We start from the raw sequence: 27937 nt of genomic DNA, 5'->3' as shown, positions 1-27937 counted from the left end.
TTGTTACAGAAATCCTTATTACTCAGCCCCACAGTCCTCAATGTTGCCAGATGCTTTTTGAATCTAGAACGAATGTTACGAACCCACTAAAACCTGGAAATTGAAGGAGAGGTGTGTGGAGAGAGTTGAAGTTTAGGCAACCATTTTTAAAGACACCTTTAAGCACAGTGCTTAGCTCACACATTTCATGTCTGTGTCCTGAATGCTGTATAGGAAAAATGTTCCTGGTAAAGAAGATACTGGTAATTATATGGAAATATGGACTCAATTTCAGCCTATATTTCAGTTGGAAATAAAAAATTTAGTTTTCCTAGAGTGTAGCCAGATGGACTCAGGACCAATGGGTTTAAGCTCCCCTGCCAGCAGATGGAGTTGGAGTCAGGTGTCAAAGCTGATATCACCCTGGATACACCCCTGCAGTGACTTCAGCCCTTCAGTATTTCTCCGTCTCTAGCAGTTAGAGGATGTGGTTTCCCAATGAGGATTGCTGTACCTTTTGGAAGAAGAAATTCTACTTCCCTGTACGTACCAGGATCAGTCCAAACCACTGGGTTATACCTCCCTTCCAGCAGATGGAGTCAGAGAAAAGCTGAAAAGCACCCCTAAATAACCCAGTGTGCCACCTGCGATCCTTCAGTATTTCTCTGACTCCAGCAGATGAAGGATGGCATAACCTGCGCTCCTGATCCTTTGCAAAATCCTTTATTTGATTGATTAGTAAGTGAAGGGGGTATCCTAACCTTAGTACCTTTGACTAGATCAACTTGTAGTAAGTAGTAAAAAAAAAAAAAAAAAAAGGAAGACTGAGATCACTTTGTAATAGCAGGCAAGGCTGGGCTCCTGCCCTTGGCCTTAATACCCGGAGAATATTGACACAGCCTGGTGAGTTGGGGGGGATTTAGCTGTGGCCCAGTCCCTCCCCCCCCCCCCCCCCCCCCCCCCCATACAGTGCCAGAGACGTCTTAATTCCTCTGATAGGAGCTACAAATTGTATATTAAGCCCAGGGAGATACATTCCCCTGGTTGAGTAGCTCTGGGGAAAAAAAAACAACCCACATAAATAAAAGACAAAGGATAAGCCTTTTAAACAGAGCGAGCCTGCTGAAATCTCCTGGGGCTCCGGAGGGGGTGAATTGCTTCACTCAGTTGATTTTCTACTTACGGCTTAGATTGCTATGTCGCAAGGATCGCGATGTGCAGCATGTGGAGAGCCAGCAGCGCAGCTCTCTCACGAAGGCCTCTGTTCCTGCTGTATCCCTGGGGGCAAGGGACCTTCGCAGCTGCCGATTGCAGGGAAAAGATCAGCGTTGCCGCGATCGCGTGGCTTAGGCCGCAGTCAGATCACAAGGAGAGGCCTGCCCCCATCTTCGGCAAGCGCGGGAACGGCGGCCATTTTGCCCAATTCGTGCCCCGATGCTTCTCAGGGGGAGGGGATTTCCCGCCGATTTCTCCACCTATGTTAAGCCCCCAAAGGCCTCGTGATTTGGGACATGATTCTTTTCCTCCTCCTCCTCCTCCTGCCATGCCTCTGGGGGGGGGGGGGGGGGCCCTTAAAGAGACAGCACCCATTTTCTTCTCAGTTTATTTTACTGCTTCACAAAGCTTATATGGAGGCTGAGGCAGACTTGGATGGGCAATATTCTCCTCCTGCTAAGATCCCCAGGCCTGCAGAGGATCAAGGGGCTCCTAGGACCCGGCCTTCCCGGCCCGCTCCTGACGCTGAGCTACCGGCGCCTTCCACTCCTCCGGGATCCGTGCTTCCAGACCCCTCCCCACCGGGGGACAATGCCGCTCCAGTGGAGGGGGATGATCCGCAGGTGCTCTGGTTATTTCGTAAGGAGGAGCTAGACCCTTTGATTCCTCATGTGCTACAGGAACTAGATATTCAGACTCCGCAGCCGATGACGGATCCTTCTTCAGGGGATCCTGTTTTGTTGGGCCTGCGGGCCCCTCCTAGAAGTTTTCCTTTCCACTCGATGCTTTTACAGCTTATGACCCGGGAATGGGATGCGCCTGAAGCCACCCTAAGGGTTAGTAGGGCCATGGAAAAACTTTACCCACTGCCGGACAAGTTCTTGGATCTTCTCAAGATCCCTAAGGTGGACGCGGCCGTTTCGGCCATCGCCAAGCGCACCACGGTTCCGGTAACGGGAGGAGCAGCTCTCAAGGACCTCCAGGATAGAAAGCTGTGAATGATGACATAGACTTAATTGGCATCTCAGAGACATGGTGGAAGGAGGACAACCAATGGGACAGTGCTATACCGGGGTACAAATTATATCGCAATGACAGAGAGGAGCACCCAGGAGGCAGTGTGGCGCTTTATGTCCGGGATGGCAGTTAGTATAGCTATGTTTAAAAAAGGATTGGATAAGTTCTTGGAGGAGAAGTCCATTACCTGCTATTAAGTTCACTTAGAGAATAGCCACTGCCATTAGCAATGGTAACATGGAATAGACTTAGTTTTTGGGTACTTGCCAGGTTCTTATGTCCTGGATTGGCCACTGTTGGAAACAGGATGCTGGGCTTGATGGACCCTTGGTCTGACCCAGTATGGCATTTTCTTGTATTCTTATGTTCTTATGGCATAGAGTCCAACAGGATAAACATCCTGCATGAGACTAAATGCAAAATTGAATCTTTATGGGTAAAAATCCCTTGTGTGTCGGGGAAGACTATAGTGATAGGAGTATAGTACCGTCCACCTGGTCAAGATGGTGAGACAGACAGTGAAATGCTAAGAGAAATTTGGGAAGCTAACCAAATTAGTAGTGCAGTAATAATGGAAGACTTCAATTACCCCAATATTGACTGGGTAAATGTATCATCGGGACACGCTAGAGAGATAACATTCCTGGATGGAATAAATGATAGCTTTATGGAGCAATTGGTTCAGGAACCGACAAGAGCGGGAGCAATTTTAGATCTAATTCTCAGTGGAGCACAGGATTTGGTGAGAGAGGTAACGGTGGTGGGGCCGCTTGGCAATAGTGATCATAATATGATCAAATTTGAATTAATGACTGGAAGAGGAACAGTATGCAAATCCATGGCTCGCGTGCTAAACTTTCAAAAAGGAAACTTTGATAAAATGAGAAAAATTGTTAGAAAAACACTGAAAGGAGCAGCTACAAAAGTGAAAAGTGTGCAAGAGGCACAGTCCAGATGTATTCCACACATTAAGAAAGGTGGAAAGAAGGCAAAACGATTACCGGCATGGTTAAAAGGGGAGGTGAAAGAAGCTATTTTAGCCAAAAGATCTTCATTCAAAATTTGGAAGAAGGATCCAACAGAAGAAAATAGGATAATGCATAAACGTTGGCAAGTTAAGAACATATGAAATTACCATGCTGGGTCAGACCAGCATCCTGTTTCCAACAGAGGCCAAACACCGGCAGGTGTGTTGCGTCTCCTGGTTTCCCACTACCCTGTTCTACTTTCCTTCTCCCTTTTTCCAGCCCCCGCAGGCCAATTGGAAGCCTCCTTTCTTCCTACCCCCATTGCCCAATGGGAAACCTCCTTCATTCTGCCTGCCCCCCCCCGCGCAGGCCAATCCGAAGCCTCCTCCCTTCTACCTACCAGTGGGAGTAGAAAGAAGGGAGGAAGCCTTTGATTGGCCGGTGAGGCAGGCATCAGAATACCCGGGGGTGTGGTGGGAGGAATACAAGTGTTGAACTCCAATGAAGCAAGGCCGCCACGGGACCGTGGTGGCGAAGAGGAAACCCGATCCCGACCAAGCAAGGCCGCCACGGGACCGTGGTGGCAAAGAGGAACCCCGACCAAGCAAGGCCGCCACGGTCCCGTGGCGGCGAAGAGGAAACCCGACCAAGGCCACCACGGGAGCCCATTCCCGTGGTGGCGAAAAAAGAAGGCCCGCCGGAGTAAAGCCATGGCGGAACTGGAGTCCATCCCTGCAGTGAAGGAAGAAGAAGTTTTTGGTGAGAGCTGGGTGTCTGTGGGTGAATGAGTGCCTGGCTGAGAGCTGGTGTGAATGGGTACTTGGGTGAGAGCTGGTGTGTGTGTGTGTGTGAATGGGTGCTTGGGTAAGAGCTGGTGTGAATGGGTACTTGGGTGAGAGCTGGTGTGTGTGTGTGTGTGAATGGGTGCTTGGGTAAGAGCTGGTGTGAATGGAAGCCTGGGTGAGAGCTTGTGGGTGTGAATAGGTGCCGGGGTGAGAGCTGGTGTGAATGGAAGCCTGGGTGAGAGCTGGTGTGAATGGGTGCTTGGGTGAGAGCTTGTGGGTGTGAATGGGTGCTTGGGTGAGAGCTTGTGGGTGTGAATGTGTGCTTGGGTGAGAGCTTGTGTCTGTGGGTGTGAATGGAAGCTTGGGTGAGAGCTGGTGTGAATGGGTGCTTGGGTGAGAGCTTGTGGGTGTGAATGGAGGCCTGGGTGAGAGCTTGTGGGTGCCAGGGTGAGAGCTTGTGTCTGTGGGTGTGAATGGATGCCAGGGTGATAGCTTGTGTCTGTGGGTGTGAATGGGTGCCAGGGTGATAGCTTGTGTCTGTGGGTGTGAATGGGTGCCAGGGTGAGAGCTTGTGTCTGTGGGTGTGAATGGATGCATGGGTGAGAGCTTGTGTCTGTGGGTGTGAATGGGTGCCAGGGTGAGAGCTTGTGTCTTTGGGTGTGAATGGATGCATGGGTGAGAGCTTGTGTCTGTGGGTGTGAATGGGTGCCAGGGTGAGAGCTGCTGTGAATGGGTGAGAGAGAGCATTTGTGTGTGATTGAGAGCTTTTATATAAGAGACCATGAATGTGATTGAGAGAGAGACCGAGACTGGTCGTGGGGTCTAATTGGGTATGTGTGTGTGAGTGACTGGTTGTGGGCGCTAAGGAAGAGGACTGTGAGGACAGAGCTTCAGCAGCCCTTGCTGCTTCTGGTGAGTGCTATTGGCCTGGAAGGGAAAGGAGTAGGAGAGTTGCTGGAGAGGGTGAGTAAAGCTGGCTTTTTAAATTTATTTTTCTTGATTGACTGCCATTTTAATTATTGGGTATTAGGCAATGTCTGCTGTTTTGAAATATTTTATTGAAATTTGGACATGTTTTAATAATTTTTATGAGTTTTTAATTGTTGGTTATTCTGTTCAGCAGCTGTTTTGTAACATTTTTAGAATAGCTTTACAATTATTTCTGTGTGGGGCTCTAGAACAGCTTGGCTTATTCTGTTTTCCCAACAGGAAATGTATTAGTGTTTAGGGCTGGTTTAATAGTTGTATTTCTTAGACAGGATTGTTACTGTTGAGTGTGTTCCATAATACAGCTGTAACTTTGTGTGCATTATTTCAAATCCTGAGAGTCTGTTAGGTGCTATATTTCTCTTTCCATTTCTCCAGGTTCGCACTGCATGCAGAGTGGCTTTTTTGGTTTTCCATTCCAGTTTGTCTCCATATTTATAATTTGTGGTTTTTCTGTACTTGGTGAAGGGTGTGTGACCGTGGTGAAGTATTTAACTAGCATGTAGGCATTTGTATCAATCTTATTTGTGTTTTCTCAATAGGATATCCATTAGGGGCAAATTATTTATTTATTTATTTTTTTAGGCTGACATTCGATTTGACATATCACATCAGTTTACATATAACAAGATGTCTAAGGCTAGCCTTATAATGACATGATACAATGTAACAGTTTAATTGAGTAACTAGCTAAGTACATATAACTGTTTTACAGGATAGTATTATTATAATATAACATGTTTATTAGCATAACGTTTTACAGAATATAATAAGAGTTAAATTAACTATGTACAGTGGCGGGGGGGGGTGGGGGAACTAGTGGGGCAAGGGGTGTGGGGTGGTGGGGGAATGTTATTTGGTGGGGTAGGGGGGGGGCTGTGGCGGGATTATTTATCTAGTGTGAAGGCTTTCCGGAAGAGCTAGGTTTTGAGGTTCTTTCAGAAGGTGGGTATAGAGGGGTCGGTTCTGAGAGCGGGTGGAAGGTTGTTCCAGAGGTGAGGACCTGCTATGGATGCAGCGCGTTCTTTAGTGGAGACTCTATGTACTTCCTTGGCGAGGGGAATGGGGAAGTAGGCCTATGTTGGTTGAGCGGAGATTTCTAGTGGGGTTGTGGGGGGTCAGGGGTCCTTGTAACCAGCTGGCTTTGTCATTATGGATTGCTTTGTATATGAGCATGAGTGTTTTGTATTGTGATTTGAACGGGACGGGCAGCCAGTGGAGTAGTTTGAGTGCGGGCGTGATGTGATCTGTTTTTTTTCTTATTCGTTAGTGACCATGTGGCAGCATTTTGTAGAAGCTGGAGGGGCTTGAGGGTGGATGCGGGAAGGCCAGTTAGGAGGTCGTTGCAGTAGTCTATCTTGCCGAAAAGGAGGGATTGCAGTCATAAGGAAGGCTATTTTGCCTGGTAGTAAAAGAAGTTTGTTTTGCTTTTACTGGGATGTCATCAGAACCAGAATATTTTTTTTGTATGGCAAGTTGTACAGGGTAATGCCCTAGATCTGTTCTGTACTCATTGCTGGGGATTGAGGGGATTGCTGTGGATGCAGAGTGCATGATTACATTTAACCCCGTGATGGTCACATGTTCAGCGTGTCATGCATGTGAAAACCATTTGTCAGGTGTATCCCGGCCAAAAAAAGGTTGAGAACCACTGGTCTAGCGGCTTGGCTTATGAGAGGAGACAGTTGAGAAAGAAAGGCTATCCAGATGTGGTGATTACCACTCTACTACACGCACGAAAGACCTCTACTTCTCTCACCTACATTCGGGTGTGGAAGGTTTTCGATTCCTGGTGCAGTGGGTTGAAGGTGTCCCCGCGCCAGGCCACTATTGTGCACATTCTCGCGTTCTTGCAGGACGGCTTAAAGAAAGGACTGGCGTATAGCTCGCTCTGTGTTCAGGTAGCGGCGTTAGGCTGTTTAAGAGGTAAGGTTGATGATACATTCATTACAGGACATCCGGATGTGGTGCGTTTTTTGAAGGGAGCCAAACATTTACATCCATTGGTGTGTGCAGTGTGTCCTTCGTGGAGTTTAAATTTGGTTCTCCGTGGGCTCTGCTGTCCTCCCTTTGAGCCTATCAAGCGGGCTACGTTGAAAGATTTCACACTCAAGGCGGTGTTCCTTGTGGCTATCTGTTCAGCCAGGCGAATCTCGGAGATTCAAGTGTTGTCCTGCAGAGAACCGTTCTTGTGAATCTCAGACTCGGGGTTTTGCTTTGCACGGTGCCTTCTTTTCTGCCGAAGGTTGTATCGGTGTTTCACGTAAATCAGTCAGTTGAGTTACCAGCTTTTCCAGATTTGGATAGGAATTCTCCTCAGGCTCAGGATTTGAGGAGACTGGACGTCCACAGGATACTTCTGCGGTACTTGGAAATGAATAATGCTTTTCGATTGTCAGATCATCTTTTTGTCTTATCGGAGCGGTCCTAAGAAAGGGTGTAAGGCTTCAAAGTCTACTATTGCCTGATGGTTGAAGGTCACTATTGCTTCGGCATACGTATGTCAAGTGCCAGATGGTCTTAAGGCTCATTCAATCAGATCTCAAGCGGCATCTTGGGCAGAGAGGCAATGTGTTTCGCCACAAGAGATTTGCAGGGCAGCTACTTGGAAATCTTTGCACACGTGTGCTAAGCATTACCGTTTGGACGTCCGGGCTCCGAATGTTGAACCTTTTGGCAGCAGTGTGCTTCGAGCGGGACTCTCCAGGTCCCACCCCATTTAGGACGGCTTGGGTACATCCTAGCGGTCTGGACTGATCCTGGGTACGTACAGGGAAAGGAAAATTGGTTCTTACCTGCTAATTTTCGTTCCTGTAGTACCAAGGATCTGTCCAGTCGCCCACCCAGGGGTATAGTGTTCAGGAGAGTCCACTCGGTTGGTTTTGTTTTTTCTCTCTGCAGTTTTTAGACGAATCTGAAGATTTTCAAGCAGGCTTATCCATGGAAGCATTTCAATCCGTACTCTTGTCCTGTACATAGTTTTCACAGGTTATTGTTCAGCTAAATTCTCTTGATCTAATCATTGGTTGTTTAAATTTACTTTCCTAGTGTGTAGTAGATGGACTCAGGACCAATGGGTATAGTGTACTCCTGATAGCAGTTGGAGACTGATCAGATTTAAAGCTGACGTCAACCCTAGTACATATACCCCTGCAGGAAGTGCAGCTCTTCAGTATTTTCCGTCTCCATAGCAGTTAGGGACTCTATCCACGCTCGCACAGCGTTAGAGTAATTTTACCAAAGAAAACCAAAATAAGAAGAAATCTTACCTCTACAGACGAGCCCCGCTCTCCTGCGGTGACACCCATTGGGTCCCTCCCCCAGTTGAGAATTCCCGAGGTGATTTCCGCGATCCCTCGGAGGTAAGCCTTGGACCGGCGGCCGACCCTCGGCGGGGACCTAGCCCCCGACATCGGGTGAGGCTGAGAGGCAGCGGATGTAACTTAGAGTGCGGTGGTGAAGGTATTTTCCCCCCCCCCCCCCCCCCCCGTAGCAGGAGACCGCCCGGAACCAGACCGGGAAGCGCCGAGACAAGGTAAGCTAGAAATCTATTTAAAAGTCTCCGGTCTCCGAAGCTCGAGGAGTCGCACCGGTCGCCAGCCGGGACCAGTGCCACCGGGTTGATCTGCCCTAGCAGAGCTAGACTCCGGTCAGATCCGAGGGTCCTCCCACGTGGAGACCCTCCGAGGTGGTTGCCATATTGTCCGCGTGGTCGCCGTCACCATTTTGATCTGTTCGCCGCTCTGTCCGCTGTTCTGATCCTTGCGCACAAACACCTTGTGTGCACAACGTCGCGCGTCCAAGTACTGTGCGCACAAGCGACGCGCATAGCCACACGCTTACTGTGCCGGGAGCATAACTTCGATCTGTGCGCACAACTTAGACGCACCAGAGCGCACAACTGTATTTTACGCGCACAAGCTATGGCACCAACGGAAAAGAAACTCAAGGCTCAGGGCCTTTGCCCAGCATGAGGAGGCCACGGCCCTGTGTATACAGTGCGAAGAGGCCCTAGGGGATCCAACTCATAGCCCTCCCCAGCCGGTACCAGGTTCCAGCCTCTCGAACAATACGCTGGACCTAGCATTGCACAGCGGGGGCTCCCTAGGGACACGGCGCCCCTTAGTCTAGAACCAGCATCTATCTCCTGAGTGGAATTCTTCAAAGGTCTGCATACCTTCGTCCACATGCAACTGGGGCCTCCTATAATACGGCCACAAGCTCCACCAGAGGACCTCAACATCCCACAACCCTTTATGCCCAGGGAAGTGATCCCACTGCCCAGAAGCCCCACTTTCGGGGATACGGACAACTCTGAGGATTCAGAACCCCTGGAGGAAGGGGAACTCCCTCTGGGGTCAGAGCCCCACCAAGAGACGCTTCTTCACCAAGGACGAGCTTCCAGACCTGGTCACACACAGCTTAAAAGAGCTTGCTATCCCGGGCACAAGTGCCTCAGGGGAACCTAAGACGAACCCCCTACTAGAGGGACTCCGTCAGACCTCCCATCATTTTCCACTATTATAAGCTGTCCAGCAACTAATTGACTTGGAATGGGATGCCCCGGAAACTACGTTCAAAGGGGGGCGGGCTCTGGCAGCCATGTACCATCTGGATCCAGCCACCAAAGATCTCCTGGCATGTCCGAAAGTGGGCTACTATCCCAGTGTAGGGAGGAGCAGCACTCACGGATGCTCAAGACAGACATCTGGAATCTATCCTCAAACAGTCCTTTGATGTCGCCGCTATGTCTCTACAGATCGCTGCCTGCTGTGTCGTGGTGACACGCGCCTGCTTATCACAGACCAGGAACAACACTCCTGGGGAAGCCCTGGAACCAGCAGTATCATTCCTCACGGATGCCTATCCTGATCTGGTGCACATCGCAGCTAGAGGAGTGTCATCCGCCGTGGCAGCCATAAGACAACTCTGGCTCTGAAACTGGTCGGCCGACGCATCTTCCAAAACGAGACTCACAAGAATGCCCTTCAATGGATCCTGTTCGGAAGCGAACTAGAGAAACTAGCCAATAAATGGGGCGAGTCCCCACAGCCGCAGCTTCCGGAGGACAGGAATAAGAGAAACCAGTGATCCTTCCCCCGAACTTCCAGGGGCAGAGGATCACAGCGTTTCAACCCATATAGAAGCACATATCAAGCGACCCGCCCCGGAGGCGGAGCCAGTCCTTTCGGAACAAGCACAACAAAAGGGGAGCCAGCTCGGGCCCAGGCCCCAGCCGCACCCCACAATGAAAATCAGCCGACCCATCCAAAGGAGGAAGTCGTAGGGGGCAGGCTTGCCCTATTCTACCAAGGATGAGTCGAGAGAACTTCGGACAAGTAGGTCCTAGCCATCATTCGGGAGGGATATTACCTGGATTTCCACCACCTCCCTCCGGACAGGTTTGTGGAATCCCCCTGCCACGACACTTCCAAGAAGATGGCAGTGGAAGCTACACTGACCAGATTACTAGCCTTAGAGGCTATAACACCGGTGCCTCTACAACAAGTAAATACTGGACATTATTCCATCTATTTTATCATTCCCAAGAAAGAAGGAACGTTCAGGCCCATCCTGGACCTCAAGTCTGTCAACCGTCATCTGAAGATTCCTCGCTTTCGCATGGAAATCCTATGCTCGATAATAAGGGCGATACAACCGGGAGAGTTCCTTACATCCCTGTATCTGTCGGAAGCCTACCTTTACATTCTGATCCATCAAGAGCATCAGCGTTTTCTACGCTTCACGATCCTGGACCGTCACTACCAGTTCCGGGCACTACCATTCGGGTTAGCCACAGCACCCCGGATGTTCACCAAGATCATAGTGGTGGTGGCAGCAACACTGAGGAAGGAAGGAATCCGCGTACACCCTTACCTAGACGATTGGCTGATCAGGGCGAAATCCCCAGAGGAGAGCTATCAGGCGACCAACAGAGTCAAAACGCTACTGGAGAGCCTTGGATGGGTGGTCAACACAAACAAGAGCTGTCTGCAGCCCTCCCAATCTCTAGAATACTTGGGTGTCCGATTTGACACCAAACAAGACTAGGTCACCCTGACACCGACAAGGAGATCGAAATTCATGACCCAGTTGCGAACCCTGTTGAGCTTCACCCCAGAGCATGGGACTACCTACAGGTCCTCGGCCTCATGGCATCCACACTGGAAGTAGTGCCATGGGCAAGAGCTCATATGAGACCCCTATAGCGCTCACTACTATCCCGATGGAATCCACTGTCCCAGAACTACACCATACGTCTTCAGCTCCTGGACAAAGTCTGGACCCAACTACGATGGTGGCTACAAGAAGACCATCTGAGCGAGACTATCCTCACCATCCTGGATCCTGCTCACCATGGACACCAGCCTACGAGGATGGGGGAGCACACTGCCAGGAGCTGTGACCGCTCAGGGACAATGGAACAAAGAAGTTTCTCGGCCGTCCACATCGCTGGGAAAGTCGTTGTCCTTGCGGATTACCTCAGCAGAGAAAGTCTAGACCCAGGAGAATGGAGGCTGTCGACCACAGCATTCCAATTGATAGTAAACCGTTGGGGAACACCAACCATGGACCTCCTAGCAAGCAGGTCCAATGCCCAAGTGCCCAGCTTCTTCAGCCGCAGGCAGGAACCCCAGTTCCAGGGAATCGATACCCTGGTACAGACGTGGTCACAGGAGACTCTGTTATACACCTTCCTGCCGTGGCCCCTATTGGGCGCAATCATCCACAAGATAGAACACCACAGGGGACCAGTACTTCTAGTGGCCCCAGACTGGCCAAGAAGACTGTGGTACGCAGACATGCAAAGACTGCTTTCAGGGAGCCCCCTCCCTCTACCTCCACACAGAGACCTGCTCCAACAAGGACCGATCCTCCACGAGGATCCAGCTCTATTTTCTCTTACAGTCTGGCCATTGAGAGGACTCGCCTGAGGAAGAGCAGATACTCGGGGGTAGTAATTGACACCCTACTCTGAGCACGCAAGTTCTCCACATCCCTAACATACATAAGGATTTGGAGAGTATTCGAAGCCTGGTGCGAGGACTACGACTTCGTTCCACGCTCAGTCAAAATTCCTGTGGTTTTGGAATTCCTACAGAACTGCCTACAGAAGGGATCGTTTCTCAACTCCATCAAGGTACAGGTGGCCGCATTGTCATGCTACGGAACCAAGAGTGAGAGCGGCAGCATAGCCTCTCACCCGGATGTCTCCCGCTTTCTGAAAGGAGTCAAGCAGATCAGACCACCCCTAAAGTGGCCGGTGCCTCTTTGGAATCTCAACCTGGTCCTAGATTTCTTAGCAAGAGCTTCCTTCAGACCTCTTCGCGGCCTGTCTCTCCGACTATTAACATTGAAGACAGCCTTCCTGGTGGCGGTCTGTTCGGCCTGCCGTATCTCCGAGCTACAAGCACTGTCCTGCCGGGAGCCATTCCTCAGATTCACCCTGGGAACCATCCAGTTACGCACAGTTCTGTCATTCCTCCCCACATTTTCCAGGGTCAAGCGGTCCACGTAATGTCTGACAATGCAACAGCTGTAGCCTACATCAACCGCCAGGATGGAACCAAAAGCCAGAAAGTGTCACAGGCTATAGATCTCCTTATGAATAGGCAGAAATACATCTACAGATGATCTCAGCCTCCCACATCGCAGGAAAAAGACAACATTGGAGCAGACTTTCTAAGCGGGGTGGTCTGGATCCAGGAGAGTGGGTGTTGTCTGCCAAAGCCTTTCAGCTAATAGTAGATGTGCTGGCCACATCTTACAGTGTGAAAGTTCCCCGATTCTTCAGTCACAGAAGAGATCAGTTGACCCTGGGGATCGACACTCTCATTCAGACCTGGCCAGAAGGGCTGTTAATATGCCTTCCCTCCGTGGCCCCTCCTTGGCAGGGTCATTCGCAGAGTTGAGCGCCACAGAGGATTAGCCCTAGTAGCTCCAGATTAGCCCAGGTGTCCATAGTATGTGGATATGCAGATACTCCTGGTGGAGGCCCCATTCTACCTCTCACCGCACAGGAACCAGCTACAGCAGGGACCTGTCCTTCACAAGGATCCAACTCTATTCTGTCTTAACAGTCTGGCACTTGAGAGGACTCGCCTGATGAAAAGAGAATATTCGGGGCAGTAATTGTCACCTTACTCCGCACATAGAAGTTCTCTATGACCTTAGCATATATGTGGGTCTGGAGAATATTTGAGGCCTGGTGCGAGAAATGCAGTGTTTCCCCTTGGAAGCTCAAAATCCCACTAATTCTGGAACTTTTGCAACTGTTTGAATAAAGGTTTGACCCTTAACTCCTTGAAGTCCAGGTAGAGGCACTCTCCTGTTTCAGGGGCAATGTGAACAGAACCTGTCTGTCGGCTCATCCGGACATGGCCTGTTTTCTGAAAGGAGTGAAGCACCTTTGGCCACCCCTACGGTGGCCGGTTCCCTTGTGGAACCTTAATCTAGTATTGGAGTTTTTGGCAGGGCCCTCCTTTTGGCCGCTGCACAGTCTTTCCTTGCATTTATTAATCCTGAAAATGGTGTTCCTGGTGGATATATGCTCTGCAAGCTGCATCTCTGAACTACAGGCATTGTCATGTTGGGAACCATTCCTACGGATGAATCCAGGAGCATTACAGCTTCGTACCATTCCATCCTTCTTAATCAAGGTAGTCTCGGACATTCATTTGAATCAGTCCATTTCATTGCCATCCCTAGATTTATTTATTTATTTATTTATTTATAGCTTTTCTATACCGACTTTCCAATAACAGAATTACTGATCAATTCGGTTTACATTTTAAACTTTAACAGTGACAAGTAATTGTCTTACAATGAACAGGAAGAAATAACTTGGAAATAAATGTATGGGGATTATAACATAGATACAATATATAGCCTAAAGTAGGCAAAGGCATAAAAACATAGGCACAAGGACTGCCAAGGATTTGAATTGAATTGAGTTCTTTGGGGTATTATTTGTGTTATTCATTGGGGTATTCTTTGGGGTTCGAGGAATGTTTAGAGTTGAACTTGTTTCTTTCTTATATAGATCTCTTGTCGGTTGTTTGAAAACCTGAGTTTTTAAGTAGTTCTCTTATAGATTGATTGAAAAAGACCTAAAGGGGACCTTGGCAGAGATGAATTCAGCCAGCTGAAATTATGGAAAAGCTTGGTGGAAGAGCCAAGTCTTAAGTCTTTTTTTGAAAACAATGGGGCATTGCACTGATTTGAGTTCAGGTGGGAGAGTATTCCAGAGTTTGGGGCCAGCTGTGGAGAATGCTCTTTTGCTTAACGCTGATTTCATTGGATGGGTTTGGAGGTTGTTTCTGTAGGCTTGTCTCACTGGTCTAGTGGAGGTGTGCAGTTGTAAAGGGATTTTGAGCTCGAGTGGGGCCAGGTTGTGCAGTGCTTTGTGTATTGATGAAAGCACTTTGAAGAGTATTCTGAAATTGACTGGTAACCAGTGCAGGTCCTTTAAAACGGGTGAGATGTGGTCTCTTTTGTTGGTCTTGGTTAGAATCCTTGCCGATGCGTTTTGCAACATCTGTAGTGGTTTTAAGGCGTTTGCGGGGAGTCCCATTAGCAGAGAGTTGCAGTAATCAATTTTTGTGAGTATGATTGCTTGCAGAACCAGTCTGAAATCTTGAAAATGGAGGAGTGGTCTAAGTCTTTTTAAGACTTGTAATTTGAAGAATCCATCCTTTACTATATTATTGATGAGAGCTCTATAATTCATTTGGGTATCAAGTATAACTCCAAGATTTCTGACTTGTGGTGACAATGTTATTTGCGTGGAGAGGTTGGTGCTGGGGAGTGAGTAAGTTCCATCTTGAGAAATGAGTAGGTATTCTGTTTTGTTTTGATTAAGGATAATAGATTAAGGATTAATAGATAAGCACAAGGATGTGGAAGAATATCGCCTTCATCAGGACTTGAATGTCAGTAAGCTTTTGGTGTGGTTTCAGAAGTTTCAGAACCGGTCCAAAAGATGGACCGCTTGTTTGTCCTTCACGGTGGAAGGAAGCAGGGTGAACCGGCTTCGTGGATTAAGGAGGTGGTCACAAGAGCCTATGTGGAGGCAGAAAAGCTATTACCCTTCAGATTAAAGCACATTCCACCAGGGCACAGGCAGTCTCATGGGCGGAAGCTAGGCTGCTGTCTTCCGTCAACATCTGCCAAGTGGCGACGTGATCTTGCTTGTACACCTTCTCCAGGTTCTATTGCTTGGATGTTCAGGCTCGGAAGGACGCAGCCTTTGCAAGGGCGGGGTTAACCGGACCGCGGGCAGCCTTGTACATCCCATTGGTCCTGAGTTCATCTGGCTACATGCTAGGAAATGGAGAAATTAGTTACCTGATAATTTTGTTTTCCTTAGTGTAGGCAGATAGACTCAGCATCCTGCCCCATGTTGCCCAAGAACGGTGCCAAGGATTCTCCCATGGAGTGGATATCAATTCCAAAAGATTACAGTTAAGCCATCATCCAGTCCCTAGATCAGAGCATCTATAATCTTACTGGGGTTTAGTGTTTGGTTGAGTACAGTTACGGTTATCCGTTTTTAATCAAGTTTCCAATCAATTTTTTTTTTCGATAGTATGTCCACAGTGGCTTTTGAAGAGAATACTGAAGGGCTGAAGTCACTGCAGGGGTGTATCTAGGTTGATGTCAGCTTTGAAACCTGATTTCGTCTCCATCTGCTGGCTGGGGAGCATAAACTCATTGGTCCTGAATCCATCTCTTTATACTAAGGAAGATGAAATTATCAGGTAAGTAATTTCTCCATTCTAAACTGAAATCTGCTTTTTGCCAAATTGAGCCTTGTCCATTTGGGATAAAAAAAAAAAAAAAGAGTGCTGGGCAACTTTGTATCCCATCTTAAGGATATTATTTATCTCTCTTTATTGGAACGGGTTGTCTCTGAGGAGTTAGTTAAGTGGTTCATGCTTTAAAAAAAAAAAAAAAAAATACTAGTTCCTCTGCACTCAGGCAGGTCAATCCCCACAAGTGGGTTGTGCACCTCTACCAGCAGATGGAGACAGAGTAAAAGCTGATATCACGGACATGTAGCCCTGACCCAACATCAGCCCGCCAGAATTCTCCATATCCAACAGATGGTGGACATGCAATTTCCCTTCTGGGGATTGCTTGTGGTAAAAAAAAAAAAAAGAAAGAGAAACGAGGAGAAGATGGAAGATTTTCAGACACCGATTGAACTCCTGAGATGACACACTCCGGGAACCTACGTCAGTCATGGAATTTATACATTAAAAAAAAAAGGTGTAGGGAGGCTTTAGTTTCCTTCTTACTGGGTCTCTTCCCTTGGTGCTGGGTATTCAGCATCCTTCCCCCCCCCTTCCCTCATTTCTCTGCAGAGTTTAGTGTGGAGCAGAGGTAGCACGGGCTTGGTGGGTTGAGCAGCCCTTGGCTAGGCCCCACTCCAAAGGCTCGGTTTCTTCAGCTTGCATGGTAGGCTGCATTTGTTTTCCTGGGCACCAGTGGGTGAGTGCGCTGCGTGGCGGTGTATGAACGTAAGTGCGCACATGTGCGTGTTCTTGAGTGGGGGGGGGGGTTTGTGCGCGTAGGCTGTCTGAGCACATGCTGTCAGCTGCGTTTATACTCCGAGCATGGTTGGTGTGTGCAGGTGGCTGTCTAGAACATGGTGCCAGACATCTATAGCGCCAGGGGACATTCTGGTCCCAGAGTCTAGTCCTCTATAAGGCTTGCCATATAAGGACAATACAGCCATCACTTTCTCTAAGCCTGTGTCAGCGCTGTTTAGATAAGGTGATTTTCCTATTACAGATCTGGCCAACGCTGGGCCATCCCCCTCAGACTAAGGGGAGTGGGGCGGAAATTACTCTGGATTTGGAGCTAAATGGGACTGTGCTCTGATTCTTTCACAGAGAGATTGTCTCAGACGCTGATGAGCTTGGCGGGACTGGGGATGACTCTTTGGGTGTGCCAAAGAGGACCCCATATTGGTCATGTTTCTTCCTCTCCTGGATGCAATTCAAGAGTTGATCAACCTTGAATGGGAGTGCACCTGAAGTTAACTTCAAAGAGGGGCACACTTTAGCCAGATTGTACTCCTTGGTTCGAAGTCGAGGGAACATTTGTAATTCCCGAAGGTGGCTACCTTGGTAGGTGCTATTACCAAGCAAACCACTATCCCAGGGTAAGGAGGGATAGTTCTAAATTATGCTCAGGATAGGTGGATTGAGACTATCCTTATGCAGGCCTTGAGGCCATGGCGATGAATTTGCAGATTGCGTCTTGTTGCTCCCTGGTAGCTTGGACTGGTTTGCTTCGCTCTCGAGATGCAAGGATTAGGATCCGATGGCAGATTAGTATAGAACTGGGGGCCGCATTCTTAACCGATGCAGGCTGTGACTTGGTGCAGACTAGTCGCCAGATGCGATTATGAAATTGGTCGGCAGACAAAGTTGGCAAGTCCAATCTTTCAAGGTTACCCTTATGGAGGAGCCTCTACTCAGTCTCGTCCCTTTGGAAAGTCTCAGTGCTTTTGATCTAAGAAGCCTTGTAAGGTTGCAAGCTCCAGAACCAGGGCTCCTCCATCTTTGCAGTGAAGGTGCAGGAAATCACCTACTGAGGTGGGTGCAGATTGTAATGGATCAGTGGGTCCTAGAGGTGATAATGACAACTATGCCCTGGAATTACTCCAGTTTCCTATGGATGCCTTTTATTGATTCTCCATGCAATTATCTGCAGAAGAGAATGGCGGTGGAGGCTAGCTTCAGGAGGCTGTTGCCTTTGTAGGCCTCTATTTCCTTTTTCCTGTCATTCCCAAGAAGGTGGTGAGGTCCTTCAACCCATCCTGGATCTTACGGAAGTTAATTGGCTTTGGTGTTTGACTCATTTTCAGATGGAAACTCTGCATTCTGTAATACTGGCAACACACACATGGGAGTCTCTCATGTCTTAGATCTGATGAAGGCATATCTACACATTCACCAGGCACATCAGCGTTTCCTGGCGAATGTGTAGATTATCATTATCATGTTCAGTCTCTGCCCTTTGGGCTTGCAATTGCTCCTGGGACCTTCTCAGAGGTCATGATGGTAATAGCGGCGTCTCTGCGCAAAGAAGGCAACCTGGTACATTCATATCTGGATGGTGCTGGGGAGGAGCCAGCTGTCGTGGTACATGTGGGCACCAGCGACTTAGGAAAATGTGGGAGGGAGGTTCTGGAAGCCAAATTTAGGCTTTTAGGTAGAAAGCTGAAATCCAGAGCCTCCAGGGTAGCATTCTCTGAAATGCTCCCTGTTCCACGCGCAGAGCTCCAGAGTCTCAATGCGTGGATGAGACAATGGTGCAAGGAAGAGGGATTCACTTTTGTAAGGAACTGGGGAACCTTTTGGGGAAGGGGGAGTCTTTTCCAAAGGGATAGGCTCCACCTTAACCAGGGTGGAACCAGACTGCTGGCGCTAACCTTTAAAAAGGAGATAGAGCAGCTTTTAAACTAGAACAAAGGGGAAAGCCGACAGTCGCTCAGCAGCACATAGTTCAGAGGGAGGTATCTTCAAAGGATACTAATGATGCATTAGAATTAGGGCATCCCGACAGTGAGGTTCCAATAATCAGAAAAGTAGTCCAAGTGCCTGTAATTAAAAACTCACCTGAGCTAAAAAAAATTCTGATGGTGTCACGCATTAAGGCGAAGGCAGACAGGTTCTTCAGTCGCAGTAGAGAGTTTGGTTCTGAGGGGGCTAATATTTTCATCCAAGCTGTGGCCCACGGAAGTGCTGCTGTATGTGTTCCCACCATGGCCTCTTGTAGGCAGAATTCTGAGGCAGATACAGCAGCTTGCGAGAAGGGTAGTTCTCATTGTGCTGGAATGGCCACAGACCTGCTGTGTCTAGTAGTGGACAGACCAAGCCGATTTGGGCAACTGCAGGAGCTGCTTCATCAAAGGGCCATATTCTCGGATCGAACAGATTGCTTTTGTCTTGCATCTTGGCCTTTGAGAGGAGACACTTGCGCTTGAAGAGGGGTACTCTGAAGTCGTGATTGCTATTTTGCCTCAGGTTAGGAGACCTTCCACTTCTTTGGCTTCTGTCCAGATGAGGAAGGTGTTTGAAGCGTGTTGTCTGGAACAGGGTGTCTATCCTCTGCGGGTGGAAATTTCTCACATCTTGGCCTTTTTGTAGGATGGTTTTGGCCAAGGGGGCTGGCTTACAATTCACTACGAGAGCATGTGGCAACTCTGGCATGTCTGTGAAGTACATTTTAAGGGAGGCCTTTGACTTTGCATTCAGATGTTATTCGGTTTTTGAAGGGGGCTATGATTTTCCGTCCTCTGTTCCATAAGTTGTCTCTGATTTGGAACCTTAATTTGGTTCTACAAGTCCTGTATGACCCTCCCTTCAAGCTTCCTTACCTTGCAAATGTTTGCTTCCTGGGGCGATTTGTGTGGGCAGAAGGATTTCAAAGTTACAGCCTTTGTCATGTACAGATCATTTTCTTTGGATCACGGACAACTGTGTCTTTTTTTTTTTGACTAAGATTGTTTCCACTTTTCACGTCAATCATGCAGTGGAGCTTCCTGCTTTTCGACTCCTGATAGCTGAAATGCAATAGGTATGGGGGCTTCATTTACGAGATGTTTGACATTTAAGGTCACTAACAGTTTAAAGAGATCAGAGCATCTCTTTGTCTGGTTTAGTGAAGCAAAGAAGGGTGCAAAGGCTTCTAAGGCATCAGTCGCGCTTTGGTTAAAGGAAACTATCTATTCGGCATACATCTGTAAAGGTCAGACGGGCGCAAGTGGCAGAGTTTCAGTTGATGTCTTCATGAGATTTGTCATGTGACGATATGATCTTTGCTTCATAAACTTGCCAGACATTACTGTTTGGATGTCAGGGTGCCTGAGACTGTGACCTTTGGAGAAGGTGTGTTGCAAGCTGGCATTTTGAGTTCCCGCCCAGTATAGGGGAACTTGGGTACATTCCACTTGTCTGGACTGGTCTGGGATATGAACAGGAAAGGAAAATTTTGTTCTTACCTGCAAATTTTCGTTCCTGGAATACCACAGATTAGTCCAGAGGCCTTTTTCCCTTGATTGCAAAAGACCTGTAATATTGCTGGTTGTACATAGTGCAGAACAGGTTTTCAAGTTCTTTGTGGGCTCCAGTTAGGGAGTTCCATCCCTTAATTCTATTGCTCATTCTACTGCTCGCCTTGTAAAGGGGGTGATGTTATTTCTGGCAGGATTCATCTTGGCTTGGGTTCAGGTCAATACTGAGGGACTGCAAGATTTGGCGCACTCCGTGACCAGTGCCATTTCTCACATGCTCGCCGCACCGACAGCGCCCTGCTTCTCTGAGCCCTCCAGAACCTGAGGTGGACAAATGCTGCCTCCTGACATGCACCACAACGATCACACACAATATCATTGAGCCCTCCCGTACCCTGGCTGTTTCTAATACGGCCTCCTGACGTGCATTGTACCACTTGTGCCAAACCTCGCTAAGCCCTCCCAGACTTCTGCTGTGCAGCTGCAGCCTCACTCCGTTCCAACAGAGCCAACACCTCACGCACTGGCAGATCCCTGCACCTTTTTTTCTTCTTTTTTGTTCAACACCACAAAAAAATAAAACGCAAAGCAGTACACTTAGACAGAATAAGACAGCAGCGGGAATACATTTCTGAGACTTGCAGCCAGGAATAGGTGAGGGGGATTCAGAAGAATCGAGGGAGTCAGGACCCCTGTCTTTTAAGCCCTCTAATGGCTTCGGGTTGAGACAGTCAGGGATCTCCAACCTCCCCTCTTCCGGCTTGACCTAAGGGATCGCCCATAAAGGAACCTAGCATCTTAGGAAGCCAAATCTTATCTTCTTTCTTCCTTTTTCTTTTCTTTATTTTATTTTTTAATCTCCATACTGCAGGTTTGCACCTCTATCATCTGCTGGAGACAGAGAAATACTGAGGGACAGCAGGTAGCGCACTCGATTTTGTAGCAGTGTCTGAAAAGTTTTTCTCTGCTTCCATCTGCTGGTAGGGATGAAAAACCCATTTGTCTGGACTGATCAGGGATATGAACAGAATGGTATATCTTCAGACTTGTTTTCAGCATGCATTCTAAAATAAATATATTTAAAAGGCACTTCTGTTGAAATAGGACTTTATTTGACTAGATCTGATGATTGTACTAATTTTGTGACCTGGCACATGTAGCTGATTGGTCGAAGTGTATTCAGCCCAGTGGCTGTTCCTGTAGAGAGCACTGTCTTATGCTTTCACACCCCACACATATATGTTTAGTCCCTCTCTTATGCTTTACCCTGCAGGTAGTAAGAATCCCAAGATCACCTTAAAACTTGCAGAGCTTCAGAAGGACAGCCAGGGGATGGTGAGTGAGCAGTCTCTGGGTGACTGGGCAGTGGGGGGGTTCGGCACTGCTTCCTTGTGCTAATATCTCTCTCACTGGATTATGAATTTCTTCAGATCCAGGGAAAGGATCTTATCTGTACTTTCTGTCCTTATACCATTTAATATTTCATAGTTTGAGTGCTCATATAGCTTGCTGTCTGGAACCCACCATTTGATTACTACCAATTTTTTTGTACTTGTGCAGATTGTATATGCTCAGGATAAGGAGCTGGTACTGCCCTTCACCACCCTCTTCCCCACCGTGGAGTACATTGCACGGGCTGGCTGGACACGGGATGGCAAATAGTAAGTGCTCCCTTCATCCATTTGTGTATACAGTGTCAGGTTCCCTATGCTCTGTAATAATTGTCAGGTCTTGCTCTTGTTGGACCGGGACCCGCTGTGTCCTTCTCATCAAGCACAGAGGTGACTTAAGATGTAGCTTAGGTGAGTCAGGAATCGGATGTCCTTAGGCAAGAAAAAATGAAGAAGCTGTTGGACTCTATAATGTACTTTATTTACATAACTATAAATGTATTTGTTAATGATCACTGTGCTCCATGAATTACCTCCTTTCATTGAAAGAAATTCCATAGACCCTTTATTCCTTTGATGCCTACTCACTTCTGTTCTTCAGCATCTATTTGTCTCCTCTGCATTATGACCCCATCTATGCTGTAATCCTAGGACCCCAAAAGTTGAGTAATGAGGATACCAGGAACTTTGGGGATTTTTTTTTTTTGTACAGAGATCCTTTGTGTGTAAAACCTCGAGAAACTTCTGTAGGGTAGGTTCTCCTGTTTCATCTGTGGGATGGGGGTGCGATGCTGAGTTTTGTGCTGTTTCACAGTGTCTGTTGCTGTCCCTTTCCTAGTGCCTGGGCCATGTTTCTTGACCGACCTCAACAGCGGCTGCAACTTGTCCTCCTCCCTCCAGCACTCTTCATCCCAGTCCCTGACAGTGAGGAGCAGCGCCTAGAGTTTGCTAAAGCTGTGCCAGAAGACATCCAGCCGCATGTCATATACGAAGAAATCACTGACGTGTGGATAAATGTAAGGAGAAAGAAAGGCTGTGTTAGGGGCACAGTGGTGTGTGACTCTATCACTGTTGTCTTGTCTCATCTTGTAGCTCAACCTTTCCTAACCTGTCCATCAATACTGACTATACTTGTCTTTCTGTACAGGTTCATGATATCTTTTATCCTTTTATCCAACCTGATGGGGAGGACGAGGAGATTCGCTTCATCCGAGCCAACGAATGTAAAACCGGTTTCTGCCACCTTTACCTCGTCACATCTGTCTTAAAAAAGGGCGGTTATGATTGGACGCAGCCGTATCTCCCCGGGGAAGGTGAGATCTGCAATGTCCTTATTGTTAATGGTTCATGTTATCACTCCGAGCTGGCCTTTGGCTCCCCCCTCATTTTTTTGTCCTCTCTTCCAGATGATTTCAAATGTCCTATCACAGAGGAAATTGCGCTAACCAGTGGCGAATGGGAGGTTTTGGCTCGGCATGGATCAAAGGTACTCATCTTTTATTCACTTCACTCGGGGTGCACTATCTTTCTTCAGCTCATGGATCAGCATTAGTCGCTGTTGACTATCAGAAGGCTTCATTTGCACGTACTTGTGGAAGAAAATTTATAAAAATAATTTTTGGAAATTGCAGCTCCAGTATATAAAACAATTCTAGTTATTGAGGAAGGATGTGATCCAAGGAACAAAATACCTCATGCCATCTTCTGAATGGCAGGCAGAGAGAGACAATTATCCCAGGACAAGCAGGATGATAGTCCTCACATATGGGTGACATCATCGATGGAGCCCTGATATGAAAAACTTCTGTCAAAGTTTCTAGAAACTTTTGACTGGCACACTGAGCATGCCCAGAATGCCATGATATTCTCAGCCACAGGGGTCTCCCTTCAGTCTCTTTTTTTTCCGCGTTGCTGTAAGCCTCGCGTGATAGGAGCTCTGAGATTTTCCTCATGGAAAATATAACTTTTTCAGTCACAAAATTATCTACTCGAGTCTCCCTTCAACATATTATTTGCTGAGTACTTTTTGAATCACTTTTTCGGTCGATTCCTGTCACCTTTTAATCGGTACCCGCAGGCCATCGACCGTTACCCGGCCTATTTTTTCACCATGGCCTCGGGTTTCAAAAAATGTCCAAATTGTAACCGAACTATGTTGATAACCGACTCGCACAATGTTTGCGTTTTATGCCTGGGATCAGGCCACAATGTCTGTGCTTGTACATCTTGCGCCCAGATGACACCGAAAGGCAGGCATATCTGGTTGGATAAAATGGAGGAGCTGTTTAAAAAACTCATTCCATCGTCATCTTCGACTTTGTCACCGAAGAAATTATCATCCTCTGTTGAAAAACATCGAGGTAAGAAAAAGGCCGATGACCACCCGTGTCAGACCCCCATCCGGATCTTCCATAGCGTCTTCATCGACATCTACTAGAGAACATTTTGAAAAAAGACGCCACCAACACCATTCTGTCTCCGATCCATCGGAGGGAACGACTTCCGCATCGGCACCGAAGGAAATCGAGCCGATGCCGAAGCATGTCCGGGTACTAGAGCCACCACGCCCCTCTGTACCTGAAATACCGAGGTGCTGTCCACTGGGATTGGTGTTAGAGACTGTGCCACCACGCTCAGTCGTGGAAGAGCCAGTAGCACCAGTCTTACCTTCTCCTGTGACAGTGGACCCAGTCCCCCTCCAGGGAAGAAGTGACTTCCATGGTCCAACAAGCGATCGTCGAGGCGTTCCAAAAATTCCAGCCTCCTTCCATGCCAGCACCGGTACCTGCACCGACGCCAGAGCCATCAATTTTTCAACCTTTACTGAAAAGAATTGACGCATTAATCGGAGCTTTTCCTGCACAGATACCGATGATGCCGACAGCTCCCCCGATGCAGCCATCGACACCATCTATGCCAAAACATCCACTGATGATTCCCTCGATTCCAATTCCAGGCTCATTGGAGGACAATAGGAGGGACTCAGATTCCTTCCCGGGGCCATCGGGCCTTCAACACCTCCGGGCACTGACATTACCTTCGATGCCACTCCCGGATCCATTGATGCCATCTCGACCCGGTCCATCGGGTGACGCCGGCCATCGATTGCCATCAATACCATTGAGGCCTTTTGATATCCCCATCAATGCCTTTACTGCCTCCTTTGATACCAATATACACAAGAAGAGGACATACCAAACATTTAATCTCATTTATTAATGTATACCCCTATTACCTATCTAACATTAAAATTCTCTCTAGCACACTCATCCATCACACATACACACACATCTAAAATCAATTATCCAATATTCATCAATAACATAAGATATTCTTTATAAAATACATATCTTATAGTATGACTTCTAAATTTTAAGAATTTTGAAAAACACTGATGTTAGTCCTAATGTCCAACAAAGATCTTCGTTTCACCCGTTTTATCTTAAGGGCTTCCTCAGGGATGGACTTAAACATCAAAAAACATCCAGAATAACTTTCCCAATCAATGTTGTATCTTCTTAATTAATTCCATCAAGCATCATTGGTATCTTCATCAGCCTCACATGAATTTGATGTACTGCAAAATCATAAATATTATTACTCTTATTTCAAAAGCACGAATACCAGCTCTTGACTCTCCATACACTACATTTAATGATTATAACACCAATTGATGTCCAATTCTTCAAAAATCTTCAAACGGCAGATGGTTACTCCATCAATCTGTATTGTTCATTCATATCAGTATATCTAATCCCAAATGGGAATTCACCATCCGGAAGTGATGTGTTATTCTGGATGTTTTTTGATGTTTAAGTCCATCCCTGAGGAAGCCCTTAAGATAAAATGGGTGAAACGAAGATCTTTGTTGGACATTAGGACTAACATCAGTGTTTTTCAAAATTCTTAAAATTTAGAAGTCATACTATAAGATATGTATATTATAAAGAATATCTTATGTTATTGATGAATATTGGATAATTGATTTTAGATGTGTGTGTGTGTGTGATGGATGAGTGTGCTAGAGAGAATTTTAATGTTAGATAGGTAATAGGGGTATACATTAATAAATGAGATTAAATGTTTGATATGTCCTCTTCTTGTGTATATTGTGTATTACAGTAAGGAAGAGGTAGTTTGCTTTTTGACCCTTGTGTGACTATACCATAGGTGTTTCCTTTGATACCAAAGCAGATTCCAACTCAACCATCGATGTCTGCTTCAAAAACAAAGCATCCTCTTCAAAAACACAAACTAGATCTTTCTGGGTCACCTTATCAACCTCACTACAGTCCTTGGGAGGATGTAGACACTGACACTGATACAGAAGATTTACAGTCAGAGCCTTCTCCACCAGAAGAGAGAAAGAAGTCCCCTCCTGAGGGCTTGTCCTTTGCAAATTTCATAAAGGAAATGGCAGATACAATTCCCTCTGAATTGCTTACTGAGGAGGATACAAGACACAAGACTCTTGAAGTATTACAATTTATTGATGCACCAAAGGAGGTGATGGCAATACCCATTCATGAAGTGCTTCTGGAACTTCAGCATCGGTTATGGGAACATCCTTGCTCTGTACCGGCTGTAAACAGAAGAACAGATGCAACATACCTGGTACAACATACCCCAGGTTTCCAAAAACTGCAGTTACCACATCACTCAGTGGTCGTCGAATCGGCTCAGAAAAAAGCCAGGAAACAGAAACCATACTCTTCTGCACCACCAGGGAAAGAACAGAAGTTCTTAGATGGATTAGGAAAAAAATGTTTTTCAGGGATCCATGCTGGTATCTAGGATTGCGGCATACCAGCTTTATATGACGCAATATCAAAGAAACTTGTGGAAACAAGTTCAAGATATTGCCAATAACATTCCTCAACAACAGCAGCTGGCTCTAAATACTCTCATTGCCAAGGGCCTCGAATCTGGCAAACATGAAGTATGAGCAGGTTACGACTCATTTGAGTCATCCGTTCGTCTAACAGCAGCTGGAATCAACGCGCGAAGGCTGGCTTGGCTCAAGGCCTCTGACCTCAGGTTAGAAGTCCAAGAGAGACTGGCAGATCTCCCATGTACTGGAGACAATCTCTTCGGAGAAAAAATTCAAGACACTGTCTCCCAACTCAAAGATCACCATGAGACACTCCGTCAGCTCTCCAGATTACCATCTGATCAGCCTTCTTCCATACGAAAAGCTAACAGAAGAGATAACAGAAGGCCTTTCTATAAGCCTAGGAAGCACTATCCACCTGCTTCTTCAGTGCATTCCTACCGTCAACCACAAAGGGGACGTACATGCCAACCAAAGCAAACAAAAACCCAGCCACCTCCACAAACTGGTCCAGTAGCTGGTTTTTGAAATACATCAAGAGAACAGAAGCCTCTCCACCAATCCTATGCCCCACTTACCAGTAGGAGGTAGACTCCATCATTTCAAACACCAGTTGAGTCTCATCACCAAAGATCAATGGGTGTTAGCTATACTGAATCGGGGATACCGTCTCAAATTCAAAACAATACCCCCACATTCGCCACCCATCACTTTTTGGACAAGAACTGTCAGCACATCTCAACTTCAAGTAGAACTCTCAACTCTGCTGACCACCAGGGCTATTGAACCAGTTCCCTGGTCTCAACAAAGCAAAGGGTTGTATTCCCGCTATTTCCTAATTCCAAACAAAACAGGCAGCCTTCACCCTGTCTTAGACCTCTGCAATCTCAACAAATTTCTTCAAAAAGAAAAATTTCGGATGGCATCTCTGAGAACCATCCTGCCATTGCTTCAACGGGGAGATTGGCTCTGTTATCTAGATCTTCAAGACGCTTATGCACACATACCCATTTCCACACAACATCTCAAGTACCTACGATTTGTCGTGGGGAAACATCATTACCAGTATCGAGTCCTGCCATTCGGACTCGCCTCTGCGCTTCGAGTATTCACAAAATGTCTAGCAGTTGCTGCTGCACATCTAAGAAAAAACAGCATTCATGTTTTTCCCCACCTAGACGACTGGTTAATCAGAAGTCCATCCAGACAGAGAGCTCTGTCTGCCTTAAAAAGCACAATAAGACTATTGCACTACCTGGGATTTCTAATCAACTATCAAAAATCGAGCCGTCTCAGCTCCTCACTTTCATCAGAGCAGACCTTGACACCACAGTGGCGAAAACTTTTCTTCCAAATGACCGTGCCAACAATCTAGCACGCTTGGCGAACTCAATAATCCACTGCCAGTTCGCCTCTGCCCATCAACTTCTTTTGCTACTAGGACACATGGCCTCTACAGTACATGTTACCCCTATGGCGAAGTTAGCCATGAGAAGAACTCAATGGACTTTGAAATCTCAATGGTTCCAAGCTTTCCAACCACTGTCGTGCACAGTTCAAATCACCTACCAATTACGCCTTTCACTCCATTGGTGGACGAATCAAGCTGCCTTAAAAGCAGGTCTCCCTTTCCAGCAATCAATTCCACAAGTCATCTTAATGACAGATGCCTCCAATTTGGGATGGGGCGCACACATCAACAATCTTCAAATGAAAGGTTCGTGGACTATGCTCGA

General features: G+C 47.1%; 1 protein-coding gene across 3 annotated transcripts in view; it reads left to right on the top strand.

Moving 5' to 3' along the window:
• The window catches only part of DPP9 (dipeptidyl peptidase 9), a 199699-nt gene that overhangs the window by 81364 nt on the left and 90398 nt on the right, over positions 1–27937 (top strand). For all 3 annotated transcript variants that reach the window (XM_029614573.1, XM_029614571.1, XM_029614572.1), the window contains exons 9-13: positions 21253–21314; positions 21540–21640; positions 22209–22386; positions 22518–22683; positions 22777–22856. In XM_029614573.1, the coding sequence (XP_029470433.1) occupies positions 21253–21314; positions 21540–21640; positions 22209–22386; positions 22518–22683; positions 22777–22856 (587 nt within the window). The remainder of the gene's footprint in view (positions 1–21252; positions 21315–21539; positions 21641–22208; positions 22387–22517; positions 22684–22776; positions 22857–27937) is intronic.

Source organism: Rhinatrema bivittatum, chromosome 8 (assembly GCF_901001135.1).
Source record: "Rhinatrema bivittatum chromosome 8, aRhiBiv1.1, whole genome shotgun sequence".
NCBI classification, from domain to species: Eukaryota; Metazoa; Chordata; class Amphibia; order Gymnophiona; family Rhinatrematidae; genus Rhinatrema; species Rhinatrema bivittatum.
The sequence above is the reverse complement of the archived record's forward strand: the minus strand, read 5'-3'. Positions and strand labels throughout refer to the sequence as shown.